This window comes from Symphodus melops, assembly GCF_947650265.1.
Source record: "Symphodus melops genome assembly, chromosome: 9".
In the NCBI taxonomy this organism is placed as follows: Eukaryota; Metazoa; Chordata; class Actinopteri; order Labriformes; family Labridae; genus Symphodus; species Symphodus melops.
Window position 1 is genome coordinate 2,976,790 of NC_136699.1, and position 15,119 is coordinate 2,991,908.

Genomic DNA, 15,119 nt, shown 5'->3' on the forward strand with positions numbered 1-15,119 from the left:
AAACACACACACACACACACCAGTGTTTTTAAAGAATCCTTGTCCTACTAGAACCAGTCTTGCAGCTCCTCTTGAGAGCAGCTAAGATTAGAGCTCTCTCTCTCTCTCTCTCGCTCTCTCTCTCTCGCAGCACCTTTCACCGTATTAATGCACAACCATGAGGACAGCACATGCTTACACACACACGCAGTGACACACCCACACATTTACATAAACACACACACACACACACAGCACTGTATATATAAAAACATGCACTTGGCTTTGTTACCAAGCAACACAGAAGGAGTCGTGGTTGAGCGAGTGATGTGGACCTTTGTGTTTTGTTTGGACAGAGACCAGTCGTGTCTAACAGATAAGCTCTTGTTGCCTCACTGACACAGCCTTTATAAACTTCCATTGACTCTCAGCTCTTTATTTATGTTGGCAGTGAAGCGGCTGATTGTTCCACGCAGAGAATGACGGACAGGGTGACGGACAGAGAGTGACACTTAAAGAAGCACACAGCCAGTGATACACAGACAAGCTATCTATTAACACACAATTCAAGTGCTTCATCCACCAGAAACACAGGCCCTCATTCATAACCATGTTTTCTGTAACGTGCACAAAGCTCAAGTTCAGCTGCTGAATCACGAGGAAACTCTCCATTTAAAAAAATGCCTTCATCTTAAAAATATACTCAGACTTATGTTGTCAGCTGTCCCTCAAAAAGTCAAGCTTAAACTTTGAACATCAAATTTCAGGAGGAATAATCCTTGTTGCGTTCAGGACAATCGGTCGTTTGCGGTTCTCTGGGTGAAGAGAGTAAGAGGCCCTGACACACCATGGAGACCGTGGGCCGTCGGTCCTCGTTGGACCTTCGGTGAGCGATTGTTGCCATTGTTTTTTTCGACATGTTGAATCGGCGTCGGCTGGTGTTTGTGTAGTCGGTAAGACGAATCTCTCTGATTGGCTGTTTGGAGGTTTTATTTTTATATGAAGGAAGGAAAGCCTTTGAGCCTGCTGCTGTAGTATCAACTCTTTCACCCATTAGTGCGGTTTCTCCTTATTTGTCACCTCCGCCTCTTCTTTTCTTTTTCAAGGAGCAGAAAAATGAAAGGATAGTTCTTATGCTGATCAGCGGAGTATCAGTTCTGCTTTAAAGATCAACACAACCTCCCATAAATAAACTCAAACAGGTTGTTACCCAATCTGATGTAGCTGTCCTATGAAAGGATAAAGGCTCCAAAAATGTGAATGAAACACATCAACAAACAAACACAGTCATTGGATTGGATGAAAAACACTAAAGCGTTGGAGCTTACTTGACGGTGGGGCGTGTCGACGTGTCCTGCAGGTCTCCAGGGTCGAACAGCTGAGAGCCTTTCAGTCCCAACTCCTCACAGCCACGCAGAAACACGCTGAGGTTGTCCTGCACAGAACACACACACACACACACACACACACACATTATCACCAGGATATATGGATGTTGGCAGAGGTTCAAGGCAAAGTGAGGTCAGGTCGTAAAAGTGCTGCTCAAGGTTTTAACTCAAACACGACAAAGACTCACTTTAAATCATACAGAAAATAACAACAGAACCGACTCTACACGAGTGCAAAGAAAAAAACAAGTTCGGCAGCAGCGTAAATACATCATCAATTCAAACAAACTCACAGCTGAAGAATGAACTGTACACACTTGACATGACTCCATCCTGACGGGGGATTATTGCATGTTTTTCTGGTATCCAATATTCTCCTTATGTCTCAACTCTTCTATTTTAACATGTTCACACTGACTGGTGAAGTGAGCTTATGTACCATTTGCACCATTTTTAAATTGCATACCACTACCTTAGGTTATCAAAAATGTTAAGTACACACAAAAGAAGACAATCAGGATACCTGCTTGACGGAAACATGACACCAACAGCTCTCTCAAATTACTTTCACTCTTCACGTTTTGCCTCCTTCAAGTGTCTCCTGCTTCCTTTCCTTTCCTCCTCCACCTGTGCCTCTCGATCTTTTTTCCTCTCCTCTCCGTCGGCTTTCACCCTCTCCTCGTCTCAAGTCCTTCGTTTCCTCTCAGACCAACTCTTTGTTGGGTGAAACCTGAGCTGAGCTCTCCTCTCCTGTTCCCAGGTTCTCTCTCGCTCTCTCTCTCTCTCTCTCTCTTTGTGTCACAGGGCCACAGATAAAGCCCATCCCTCTCTCTCTCTCCTTATGGGTGTCAACATCTCCTTTTCACCCTCATCATTCAAAGCCGTCTTTCTCCGTCTGTCTCGGACAACAACACACAACACAGTGCGTTTATATAAACACGCACACCTTTACATGTTCCTTCTCTGATCAACGTATCAGCTGGATGTATTGATTGATTTGTACCAGTCGCTGCTGAAGGAGCACATGCATCGCTGTAAACAGAGAAAACACAAACGAGTGGGAAACACTTGTTCTCATGATCCCATCTGTTACAAAACAGCCCATCTGAACCCACCCTGCAGCTTCCTGTGTTTTTGGGACAGAGCCATCGCAGCGCTCCTGCAGAGGCAACCCATCCCACACACACACACACACACACACACACACACACACACACACACACACACACGCACACACGCACACACACACACACACACAAGGCCATCTCTTTGAAAGAGGACACACGTCCTCTTTTGACAGTGTTACTCCAGGGAAGACACACCTACTGTGGGATTAACTGGGTCTCATCCTCACTGCAGAGAAAGCTCATATCTGACGTCAAGCATCACACGGACCCACAGAGATAAACATTTTGATACGTTTCATGTTATCATAAGAGTATACAAACAAGTTGCTCGCCAGGAGCTGAACTGGAATCTGTTGGCGTTGACAACGATTTTATTTAACACGGGGAAAAAGTAACTCTATATTCTCTGTATGCACCGGGACTCCACACACACTGGAATCACAAACACGGAAATAAACAACGAGGCGACTGAAGGCTTAACAGGACCGTTATTCAGGAACTACTTGCGTAAGGGCAAGCAGGATAATTGACAGGGTGTTAGGGGTGTGTGTGTGTGTGTGTGTTTTTTCAAACGTGGGCATAACTTTGCTGTGGTTTGAAGGTCACTGCCACAGGAAACGGGGCGTCAACCGCAAAGAATGACTGACAGCTGAATGTGTTTTTGTTTTAAGGATTGAGAGCAGGAGGGTGACTCCAGCACAAATCATTAAGTGCCATCTAAGTGGCTCGGAAAATCCAATCAAAACATACGTTTAGTTTGGAATGAAAAATAAGGATTATTTAGGATTAGCATCAACACAATTGTATAAAATACTAACAGCTTAAGAACTACTTAATAACAGCTTTGTAGGGACGCTTTTATAAAAGAATTAGTGTGGTGTACTTACAGATGGGTGTGTGATCCTGTGAACACAGCCCTCATGTAATCAATGTCTGACTGCTATCATTAGATTAGAGCGGCTCAGTTTCTCAGGGAGGAGGTTCAGAGTTCCTGCCCTGATGTTGCTGCTTGACAGAATTCAACGGAAAGCTGCCCAGGAGGAGGAAACAAGCTGCTTACTTGATACGAGACCGATTATTTTAAGGATTCCGCCCGTGAAAAAGACGAGGGTAAAAGGTGCAGAATCCACCAGGCTGCACTCTGCATCGAGGTAGATCTTTTAAAAGTGGAAGCTCCGCCTCCTATCCTGCTTCACTTTTACTCCAGTACCCCTCAAGGTTAACTTAGCGGGGCTACTGTAGGGTTCAAATTAAAACACACAGCGACACAGAAAGGTTATTTAGAATCCGGGGAAGTGGGAATATTTGAGTTTAGAGCAGAGCGTCCTGGAGCAGTTTTGGGCGAGGTGCTGCTCCAGGCTTTTAATAAACCTGAAGAGAGGGCACTCAGTCAATATAATATCAGAAGCTGATGTCTAAGCTTGTGTGAAATCTCTGCTACTCACTCTGTCTTTTTTTGGTGTGCGTTACAAAAAGTAACACAAATACTTGACGCCAGGAAAACATCAAAGTCTCTAAATGTGACCATTCAAGTCGCACGCCTATCTGCACTGCGTGTCTGTTTGCACACTGTTTGCACACGAGCATACCATTCGACCGGGAGACGACTGGGTACAGAGCACGCAACAACCAACCTGTTCAGACGAACACTGAGCCATACAGGCTGAGCGAGCTGCTCTAATTGCAAAACAGCCAGAGCTCCTCAGAGACTCGTTTTCCCATTAGCCACCAAACAGGAAGAGGAAGGGGGAGTAGCCTGTGTTTTATTACGATGGGCCAGATAACAGTGGAGCCCTTGTTTATGTGTTTCTCACCTCTCTAATCACAGCCAAGAGCACGAACAAATTCCTGCAAAGCAACAGGAAGCTCAAGGGACAGAGTTCAGAAACTGACAAAGTTCAGAGGGTTGAATTGTTTAGTCTGGAATAAAACCAGCCGGAATGATTTCTCCTTTAGCTTTTATATGGACAGTTACCTTTACACAAGGAAAGCAGTTGGGCTACAGTCCTCCAAGCGGCCTGCCATCAATATGACAGACGAGAAAGAAACGACCAGCAGTGAAAGCTTCAATTGAAAACTTCTCTCAATCATTTTGGCAGATGTGTGTTTGTTTTATATGATAAGACTGCTGAGATGGATCTCACAGCCCTTAAATCGCTTTAAGAGCCCAAAACACGTGTTTGACGAGCAGCAAAGATGAACTGATTAGAGTCCATTAGGAAAGAATAATAAAAGATAGTTCAACCAGATAAAGCTGAATGAACAAATTCAAAAACCAAACTGGCAAAAAAAAAAACCAAAAGAAGCCGATCACTGAGTGAGAATTAAAAAAAACACACACTTGGGTTAGGTCTGAAGCTCTTTGCTTTAAAAGCTCCCACAGCAGAGTCCTTGTTGTTCCAGCAGCGATTGTGTGGTGGAAGGACGGGGCTTGTAAAAAGAAGTGGCTGTGAAATTATCCACGACTTGTAAAAGCCAGAAAAGGCTCGTTGAGAGAGAAATTAGAAAAAAACATTCCAGCCCAACTCAGACTTCCTGTCGAGCTTCCAAACAAATAATTCACAACTCCTCTTACATCTGTTTTTCCAAAAAGCTCAAGATCTTTTGGCCTCTTAAATAACATCTTCACCTTCTTTCATCATGCTTTTTTATGGGACTAGTTCAAACACAGTTGAGACTGCATGCAATCCAAATGTGTATTTTATCCAACAAAAGCACCTGCCAGAGCAGCTCGAATCATTTATCACGTCTGATTTCACCTGCACTGGATTTAGAGAAACGAGCAAAACCACATTCAAAAACAAGATGGAGGTTAACATGTTTTAGAGTGAACTGAACATCAGGAAATGTTTGAATAATCATATTGTGATTAGTGCAGACACACTGTCCTGCAGTCTTAAGCTTAACACTTTACAAAGCATGCTTCAATAAGTGCAGTCTAGTAGTAAGATGTTTAAACTGAGAGTGGCTCTGTGAGTGGAGGGAGATGAAAGAGGACTTAGATTCAAGGTTCGTCTGTTTACGTCTCGGTCCTGGTCCTGAAAGGTACCTTCTTCTAGGTCAAGGTCTCATGTGGCCATGCAATGGGTTTACTGTGGGGCACTGTACTCTCAGAGATCTTTAAATCAAACCAACACGCCTCAGCTCAGTACGGAGACACCTCATGTGCATGCGCCCTTACTGTACTTCAAGCCGTCAAGGGTTCAGTGTCACACATTGTCAGTGCTGCACTGGCTCACGTGTTTGTGGCGGATTATTCATCAAATTCAGCTGGTCTGGTTCTTCATGGAGTGAGAAAGTACTCTGAAGTATAAAGTCCTCACTATCAGACATGATTAGGATTGGGTCTTCCAACTGTTTCTCAAAGTTCCTCTGGATAAAAATTGCCAAGTGTACTCTTTGGGACATCCATGGCTATTTGGTGGTGGAAAATAAAAAAGACATAAATCCATGGGACAAGGAAGGGAAACGGCAACATCCAAAGAGGAATCAGATCCAAGACGACGAACGATGGTCTGTTGCTGAAATTCTGTCAAATTAGATGAAGAGGGTGAGTGAGGACGGAGGACTTACCAGGCCAGCTATCGGTGTTGGAAGTCTGTTAATTTTCTTCACCAGGCCGGGTTTAATAGAGCTCAACAACCTAACAAAAGACAGAGAAGAAAGGCGACATGAAACACTGAATTCTATAAAAACCAAAGGAGAGCTTTGCTTTGAAAGCTGGCCTTCATGACAAGCTGAAATAAATATTTCATAGGACAAAACCCGGCAGAGTAAAATACCTGCAGGCTAAAGAGATCAAGTGTGTGAGAAAGTGTTTGCATCTCTACAGAGAAAAGAGAGGGGGGGGGCACAAAGGGAGCAAGAGACATTGTTGAGGGTCACAGAATGGAGCCTGGAAGGTTTAAGACAAGACGAGATCCTAAATCAGAGCTGAGAATCAGCTCTGTGCTCCTCCGACCCGCTGGGAGCAGTTAACCAGTTCCAGTTCACTTCACGGTGAACTTACACATGGAACAGGGTCAGTCCTTGTGCTGTCTCTGCAAACACACACATGAAGTTACAGTATAATCCTGCACCTGGGAAGACTCATCAGTCATGAACAAGCAGTGTCAGTACTTCCTGTACCCCCCCACTCCCACTTTACAGCTCCAGTTTCATCTTTTGTGAATGTTTTCATCGAAGGAAGCGCTGTAATGATTCCACCCGTGGAGGGGAAACCCAGCCTGGGATGGCGGTACAGTATTAGGCCGTGTTAAGTTGAAGGCATTCCAGCAGGTATTTTGCAATGAAATGCTGTAACTTAACCTTTTAAGCCCTTTTCTCTCTTCATCAGTCAGCTTTTCGTCTGCTTCACCTTCTGTTTGAGACTTCCTGCTGTACTGCATGTTTCCCAGAATAACTTTCAACGACCTCAGGAGAAGAACGCTCTCAGTGCTGCATGCAGTCTGTGTAGGTGGAGACAGTGAGCAATGGATACGCTGAAGAATAACGGCCTGGAATGAGAACAATGTCGCAGTCTGCTTTGGATTATTTTGACTCAAACATTATTTTCCTTCCCATTGTTTGTTTACTCCTGAGTTTTTGTCTTAAATGATTTGCCAACAATCCCATTGTGCCAGTGATTGAAAGCATTCAAAACCTGTAACCAGATTTTTTTTTGTTAGTGTTTTGCAGGAAGACTTGTTCTGACATCAAGAGGAAGTTGGAACAACATGAAAAAGGAGACGGCTTTCCAGGATTTTAAACAGACACAATAAGAAACAAACAAAATGAGCAACTGAAATACATCTTCCTGAAGCGAGAGTGTGTACACTCTGAAGCGTTGTTTGTCAGATGAAAGAGGAAGACTACTCTGAGGGTTTCTCACAATTTGATTCGACTTTGATTCTCGAGGTCACAATTTACTCTTGATGCCCGGGGCGGTCTCGAGTGCTTCTACAGCACATCTTCAAATGTCTGAACAGGAGTCGAGAAATTCCAAAGCCAGCAGGGAGCCCGTTAAATTGGAAACGATGTCTGTATTCACAATAAAGACGGTCTAAACATTGGACTTTGTGTAAGTGAACTTGGCACTGAGGAATGTGGACGAGAGAAAGAGAAAGTGTCCGTCTGTGTTTTGGGTCTCTTTCAGCACTAATTGTGAGCCAACAGACGAGAGATCAAGTGTCCCAGTGGACGACAGTCTGTCTGATCACTGGACCGCAGAGCTGCAACAGTCTGATCACTAATGACCTTCCAATTAGTTCTTGTTCATTTAAAGATCGATGCGATGGTCGGTATTGTTTCAAACTGTAGTATAGTTTTATTTTTTAATTGAATTAATCTTATTTAGCCTGGTAACTGCAAACAAAACATGTTTTGTCATAGGCTTTATGATTACAGATCTATTTTTTAGCTCACTAATACATCATCTTCGTCGTGGAAAAACAGTTCAACATTTCCTCTCAGATTTTTGTGAATCATAACATTTTGACCTTTCATGCAAGTATTCATTAAATACAGCACATTGAAAAAAGCTGACCGAGCGCTATGCAAAACTCAACTGTTTGAATGTGATGGAAACAGCTCTACGCCACGGCGAGTGATGTTATAATCCAACAACAACAACAAATTGCTGATCAAAGATTTGTTGCCAAAACTTTTAATGATGGATTTATATCGATGCAGCCCTGGAAAAGAAAAGTAAGAGCAGCAGGATAAAAGTTTAGAGAGGGCGAGTAAGCGATTTAAAAGTCAAGACAGTTGGATACAAATTCAAATGTAGTTGAAACTTACTCGCATAGAAGAATCCCATTCTCCAAACCGCCTCTGAAGTCTTTGTCACCAAAGCAGCGTCCCGTCACAGCCTGCGGTGAGAGAGAAATCAGTGAGTTAGCAAAACAAGAAGACAAGACGGGGCCAAGAGAAGAAAAAAAAACCCTAGGAAGACAGAACCTTAAAAAAAAAAAATCAAGTCAAGTTTGAATCTGAAGTCTGGACACGTCACGTCCAACAGCCTTTATCAACACTCCTTTCACGTATTTCCTCCACAGTAAATCCCTGGAACGGTGCGGAGCGGCGCACAAAGAGCTGCCGGCCATACATCAGGTCCCTCTGGTTAACAGAGCTAAACACTAACAAGCTTGACATAAGCCGCAATCATCCCCACCAAATGGCTCTGGCAGGCTAATGTGTTGTGACAGGGGATTTATTGGGTAATAGTAACTGAGATCCTCTGGGGAGGGGAAGCTGGCTCTTTGCATGAATCTGCATGACTACGGTGCATCATCCGGCATGCATGCCATTCTGCAACACATGCAAACGCTTCTTACTTGTTGCAACACACTGGCTGCACAAAGACACACTCGTTTGCAGTAAAAAGATGAACTTACAAATATAAAGTTCCAAGTAAACAAACACAAACAGCCCAAGTGCAAACAGTGAAATAATTGCTTCCCACTCCACAAAATCTATTGTTTTTAGGACTTTTAGGGATCAAGCCTACATAAAATTATTCTCACAAACACTGCCAGATTTAGCCATAAAAAGGGGGGAGGGGGGTGGGGGGGAGACTGCTAGTTTGGAAGCCAAAACCCTTACAAGATTAAATTTCCTGAAACTTTCTTTCACATTTATTTGCACAGCTGTGGAAAAAAAAGTGTGGATATGTAGGGTGTCTGGCCTGGGTGTGTGTTTCTGTCAGCTTCTTGGCTCGTCTGGGAGCCTGGACCTGATACAAAAGAAGTGCTCTGCTGTATGTCAGCGTAGGACAACACCAGGCCTCATTTCTGCTGCTGGGAGGTTGTGGCAGCGAGTTCGACTGAGTGACAGATGAAGACAGACAGTAGGAGAAAAGAGAGCGGCAGAGACTTCCCCCAGTATTCTTCAGTAGTGCAGCAGGACTTTGAGGACACTAAACAGGGCAATGTGTGGCTCGGTGTGTTGACAGCACAAAAGTGATGATTGCAGCCAAAAAAATAAATAAAAATCTGCCTCACTGTTTCAACATTTGGTCTCCAAAAACACATTTTCAATGATTACAGTAAACAGACGAGCTCTGGAGACAAAATGTACTTTGCTATTTATTTTCACTGCTTTGGTCCCCCTCAAAACAAACATGACCACAATTCAAAAAAACAATGTTAGCGTCCAAAGTGAACAAAATGTCTACTATCTGCAGGATTAACAGGTTTTGTCTATTCTTAATATGAATAAAAAGCTCATAGAAAACATGACGGGGCTAAATGGGGCTGTGATAGCTGTACCTCTCGTTTGAAGACTTCATGCTTTGGAAGCAACAGATGGGTGTGAAATCACTTTTCTCATCACACTAAAGGTGGAAAAAAAAATATCCTCAATTCTTTCAAGGACTTAGTGTTAATAGTGAAGGTAGCGTGTTAACACAGACAGCCTGATGTTTTTAAAGCGCTTTTCCTCCCTTTACAGAAATAGCCTGTCTCCCTCGATGGGCATCGTGTGACATCAGGCTAAAGTTGGCCAGACAAACCTCTTTGGCTCCGTCCATCGAGGTTTCACTTAATCAATGAGATTAATTGATTCTCCAGATCTGCCCGAAACAAATGGAAACATGTAAATCAGAAAGTTTAATCCAACCTGAAGAGTAGTTAAGTGACAATGAATCATACATCCAGCTAATGACGAAACCTTGTTTTATCACATCTCTTAACATGGGACCCTCACGAAGCAGCTCTGTTACAGCATGTGAACCAACCACGTAGCTGCACGTTCAGTGAAGAACACGACAGGTGACTGTTTGTGGCTCCATCTCTTTTCTTCAGTCTTGCAATGGTGTTACCTTCATGTTTTCCGACGATGCACACGCTGCTGCTTTAACTGCACATAAATAGGTGTCAATCAATGATTTATTATTTTCTCCATTAAAGGCTGAAATTCAAAAGTGAATCACCTGGGTTCGGGTTAGCTTAGTCACTTGATGGAAATGCATTGATTTGTGTTGATCTTATTGTGTAAGTTCGATGCTTGTGTGTGTTGCATTCAGTTGAGGTCACATCGTGATAAATGGAGATCCCAGGTGTTGCACCTTGGAGAACAACATCCCTGCTTCTGTTGAAAGACATTTTATGGTCTGATCCCATTTAAGATGAAATGGCCTAGATACTTTTATATCTGCAGCTGGGTGACTGACCTTGATTTAGAAGATCCTTAATAAATGTGTCACATGCATGCTCGTATACTCAGCCTGCTAAAAATGTGTCATCTTTAATACAAAACCTTCTTTTACTCCTTTAACATATTGCACTTTTGGAAAGCTTTTGGCTCCTCGTACGAAACAAACAAACTTATGTTGGTTTTTCAAGGGTTGACCTTGTGTGCCCAGAGTTACAGAACTGTCTTTAATAAGTAGGTCAGCTCTTGGTTAACCTTACCAGTGTGTGTGTGAGAGTGCGCTGGGAGATTAAAGAGTCACACCACCTTCACATGGAGAGATTACTGTATCACTCACCACCTTCAAAAAGATTCAACTAAGCGCCAGAAACGTAACGGCTACTATCTTTAAAGTCAAGAAATATTAAAAAAAGGATTCTCATGCATATTATTAAAGCATATAGCTTTAATATGTCTGCTGTATAAATGAAAGGATCCGATTGGAAACACAGACGAGTCTGAGGGTGAACAGACGGATCAAAAGGAGCGTTATGGGCCTCTCATCGGCTAAAAACTCCATCAGCGTCTGAAAGGTGAGGTCAGTTCATTTTCCGTCCTTATGAGCTCTTGCACATGAACATAAATTGCTCATTTCTCCCCTGGCTATGACAAAGGTCTGAACCGCAGAAAACAGCAGGGATTCAGTTTTTCTCATTATCCTTCAAGCTCAGTTTGGGCCATGACTGCAGAGCTGCTGAGGACCTTGATTCATGAACATGTGCTGCTTCCACAAGTGTCATCCAGAGCTGAAGAGTGAGACAGAACAGAGGGAGCGTTTAGTGTAACACACACACACACACACACGTTAGTGCAACTTCGAACACAGAATCCGTGTTTGTCTGAGAGCATATGCCCGAGCGGAGAGGTTACACAAACACGCACAGGATCTACTCGACTGTAACCGAAGACACAATGAGCAGATCTGCTGGTGGGTGGGAAGCATGACATGCTGGCTGGCTTCTAATGTACTGTACGCCTCCTGAGTTATAGCTACAGTAACACCGCTATAAACATTTAAGTGCCATATTCCTTCCACATGGAAGTGTTGCTTGTTGTAGGTTAAAGACTCGGTAGTCTGAAAAGCATTTAAACGTCCCTCAAAGTGGTCTTTAAATGCTGAGTCAGAGACCCCCATCTGCGTGTGATCAAGTCAAGGAGCTACGAAATAACACCCAGAAGACCACCCAGACTAATGTATGACTGCTCCTGACTCCAAAAACAAAACAAAACTCAAACCTGCTATGAAGGATGCTCTCGGCGGAATTTAAACCGACGTCCAAATGGGATGAAATTCAATAATCCTTTCGGTCCGTGTGTTCATCGCAGCACTACAGAATCCGAAAGCAGAATCGGAGTGACATTTGCAAAGAGGCTTACATGCTGTTTAATGTGCTGCAGCTGAGCATGTCATTAGCTTTCTATCCTGTAAAGTGACTTCAGCAGTGCACTGTTTGAGTGTGGGAGGCTTTGTCATCGACTTTTTACGATACCGTTTATCTATATCGTCTATGTTGCATTCAGATGTGTGTCTCCTGTAGAGCTAACACTTCACCTATGATCATTCATATTTTATTGTTTTTTTATTGTGCAGCCGTTTATAACACAGTCGGCGTTTGGCGCACGTGGATTACTCTTGGAACTTACTTTGACTTGATTATTTCATATATTGATTATCGCCATTTAGCTTCACAATATGGAGATATGTGGCCCAGCCCTAAGGCCAAGCCAGTACACTACTGTCTGAGAGCTTTGACTGGCTGAACTGAAATAAGGTCTCCATCTCAGGAGAAGAAAATCTAACAGTATACACCTAAAACTATGCAAAACTAGGATATACATCGATAAAATTATAAAAATGCATTTCTCCCTCAGGACTGATGTTTTTTGATCAAAGACAAAAAACTTTTTAAAAAAGTGAAGGGGACTACAAACCACTGAATGATGCACACTTAAAATGCTGGAAACTGCTGGATGTGAACAGAGTTTATGAAACCGCAGCAGGACGGGGTCATGTGAGGGGACTCAATTAAGAGGAGGAATGTGTCGCCTCTGTTATTTTCACTGGAATGCTGCCTTTATTGTTTCTCAAACAATCAAACAAAGATGCTTTGCTTTCTGTTTTTTTTTATTTTTATCTAACCCAATCCTTTTCACTTCCTTCCCATTTGGAAACCTTTCAAGTGGGACCAAAGTCGAGCACATGGATTCATGTTCAAATCAGAGGCCACTGTCACTTTAGCACACAGAGCGGATGATTATCCTATTGGTTTAGAAATGCATGGTTGAGCTTTGCAAAAGAAAACGTAGTTTCCTGTTTCCCTGAGCGAGCGGCAGTGTGTGAAACTATTTGTTGCTTTGAAGAAGAAGGGACACATTGCTGTCGTGCTTTGAGAGATGAAGCGTCACTATAGAGACAAAAGACTTCTTCAACAAGTCCAGAATCTGGATATTGGTGTTGTAGCTGGTTAAGGGAGACATTCGCTTCTCATCTGTCTGGGAATGAACTAAAGTCAATCTAGAAACTTCTTTTGAACAGCATCAAGAAAAAAAAAAAAAGATCCTGCGCTTTAACTGAACCAAACAGCCGAACTGTCAGTGATGAATGTACGACTGTGTGTCATTACGTCGGCAGCTTATCTACACTACGCTCCCTCCAGCCTGAGGGCCATTCAAAGACAACAGATCTACTTCACTGCAATCATTCCAGAAGCCCAACATTAAGCCCAATTAACAACTAATAAGTCAAGGCTGGAGACGGGCCAGTTTCCGTGACTGACAGTAAGTAAAACAGCACTTACTTCAATGCCTGGAGGCGAAGTGCGATGGGCTGCTTTAAAAGTTGACAGCTGTTAGCTCGAGGGCTGGTGAAACATAAACAGAGACATGTGCTCCTGACCCACACGCCTGCTTTACTTTACAGTCACACCCCTGCTCTGTAGTCAAAAGGCTTTGGCTGCAGGATGTTGTGTTAAGTGCGTTGCATAATCCTGACTGAATCACACAGTCAGGACACAACACTCGGCGTCCAGCTCCAAGAACACATATAAACTTGTGGCCTTCAGCCTTTTATCCATTTGATTCAATTTGGCAGGAGCCTCATCTGTAAGTGTTCCCGGTGCTGATTAGCAGTACAAAAACAACATGGCAAAAACATTAAGCATGCAAACAACAGACTGAACAATAAAACAAGTCTGTTTACAGTTAGAGAGCCTAAAGTCTCTCGTGTATGACACAACTGCAAAGTTTAAATTATAATAAAAAAGACACAGAATGTCTCCTTCGGGCAAGACAAACAACTGGGTAACATCTGACCTTTCTTACAGGATGAGACCATCTGGCTGGGGGTCCCCTCTACTCAAGAGCTTCAACAAGTTCAGCCAAAGGCCAGGAGAGGCATCAGCCTACAGTCAATCATCGGGACCTTTTCATGAGCTGCCACCACCGCAGGGAGCCCCTGTTGTGACCATGAGCAGTCTGCGCTGCCATGCTGGTACATTAACTGTGTGGTCGTGCAGTATAACATGAAGGGATGAAGAAAAAGAAAGTTTTACATACTTTCTCCAGAAGATCCCTTGGGGCAATCGATGACAAAGAGCAGAGACGGTGTTGAAAAAAAGGAATTACAGTTTCTCCTTTATTCAACACACAGAAGAATATTGGGATTCATTGTTTGACTCTTTATAAAACAACAAATCCAAACAGTTCTGGCTCCAGTTATAGGATATATCAAAAAATATATATAAATGGAGCGTATTATGAATATAACATATAATTGCTGCATTATATTTGATTGTATACGTTTGCCCGTCTAAGAGCAACGTTAGTTTCTCGCACCTTGTTTTGGAGGTCACGGGCCAAAACGTTTGGGAAAAACTGGGAACTATTCCAAGCAGCTGACATATGATTCATCATAGTGTTGTACTTGGATAAAACGAACATTTTCTGTCACTTCTTTCCAAATGGCCCAGAGGAAGACGACAGACGAGAGACGCTGGGAGTCAACTCTGACAGTCAAGCAGCTTGTTTTATTCAAAATGAAATCAAAAATATGATCACAGAGTGCTATCATTTAAAAAAAAAAAGAAAAAAAGGAGTTGTAATTCTGTTTCTAACTCTAACTCTAACTTTCCTGTCAGAAAGTACACGGTCTTATACTTCATGCATCCAAGGCCAAACTGTTCCTGCAAAAAAAAAAAAAAAGAGCTGCGGCATCTTCTTCTTTTTCTGGAGTAACTTTTAGCATCATGACCTTTTCTTTTAATTAGAATTGGTTTTATAAGATTTGAGCTAATTTTGGGCCATGCTCGTAAATCCTGCGTGGCATATACACCACTAAGTCACTCCAATCACGCTGCTCAGTCTGTCAGACTGTGTGAAGACAGTGACGCCAGTGGACGAAACAGAAAAATACAGACACAGTCTAAAGCTAGATAAAAGTCAGCTTTGACTTGTGATA

At 42.9% G+C, this 15,119-nt stretch overlaps 1 protein-coding gene across 1 annotated transcript in view; it reads right to left on the reverse strand.

The window, feature by feature from the left end:
* LOC306828871 (LIM and calponin homology domains-containing protein 1-like) overlaps positions 1-15,119 on the reverse strand; it is a 72,283-nt gene that overhangs the window by 34,448 nt on the left and 22,716 nt on the right. Inside the window, exons 4-6 of the mRNA XM_079351598.1 lie at positions 8,273-8,343; positions 6,068-6,137; positions 1,308-1,414 (exon numbers count right to left, since the gene is read on the reverse strand). Coding sequence (XP_079207724.1) covers positions 1,308-1,414; positions 6,068-6,137; positions 8,273-8,343 — 248 coding nt within the window. The remainder of the gene's footprint in view (positions 1-1,307; positions 1,415-6,067; positions 6,138-8,272; positions 8,344-15,119) is intronic.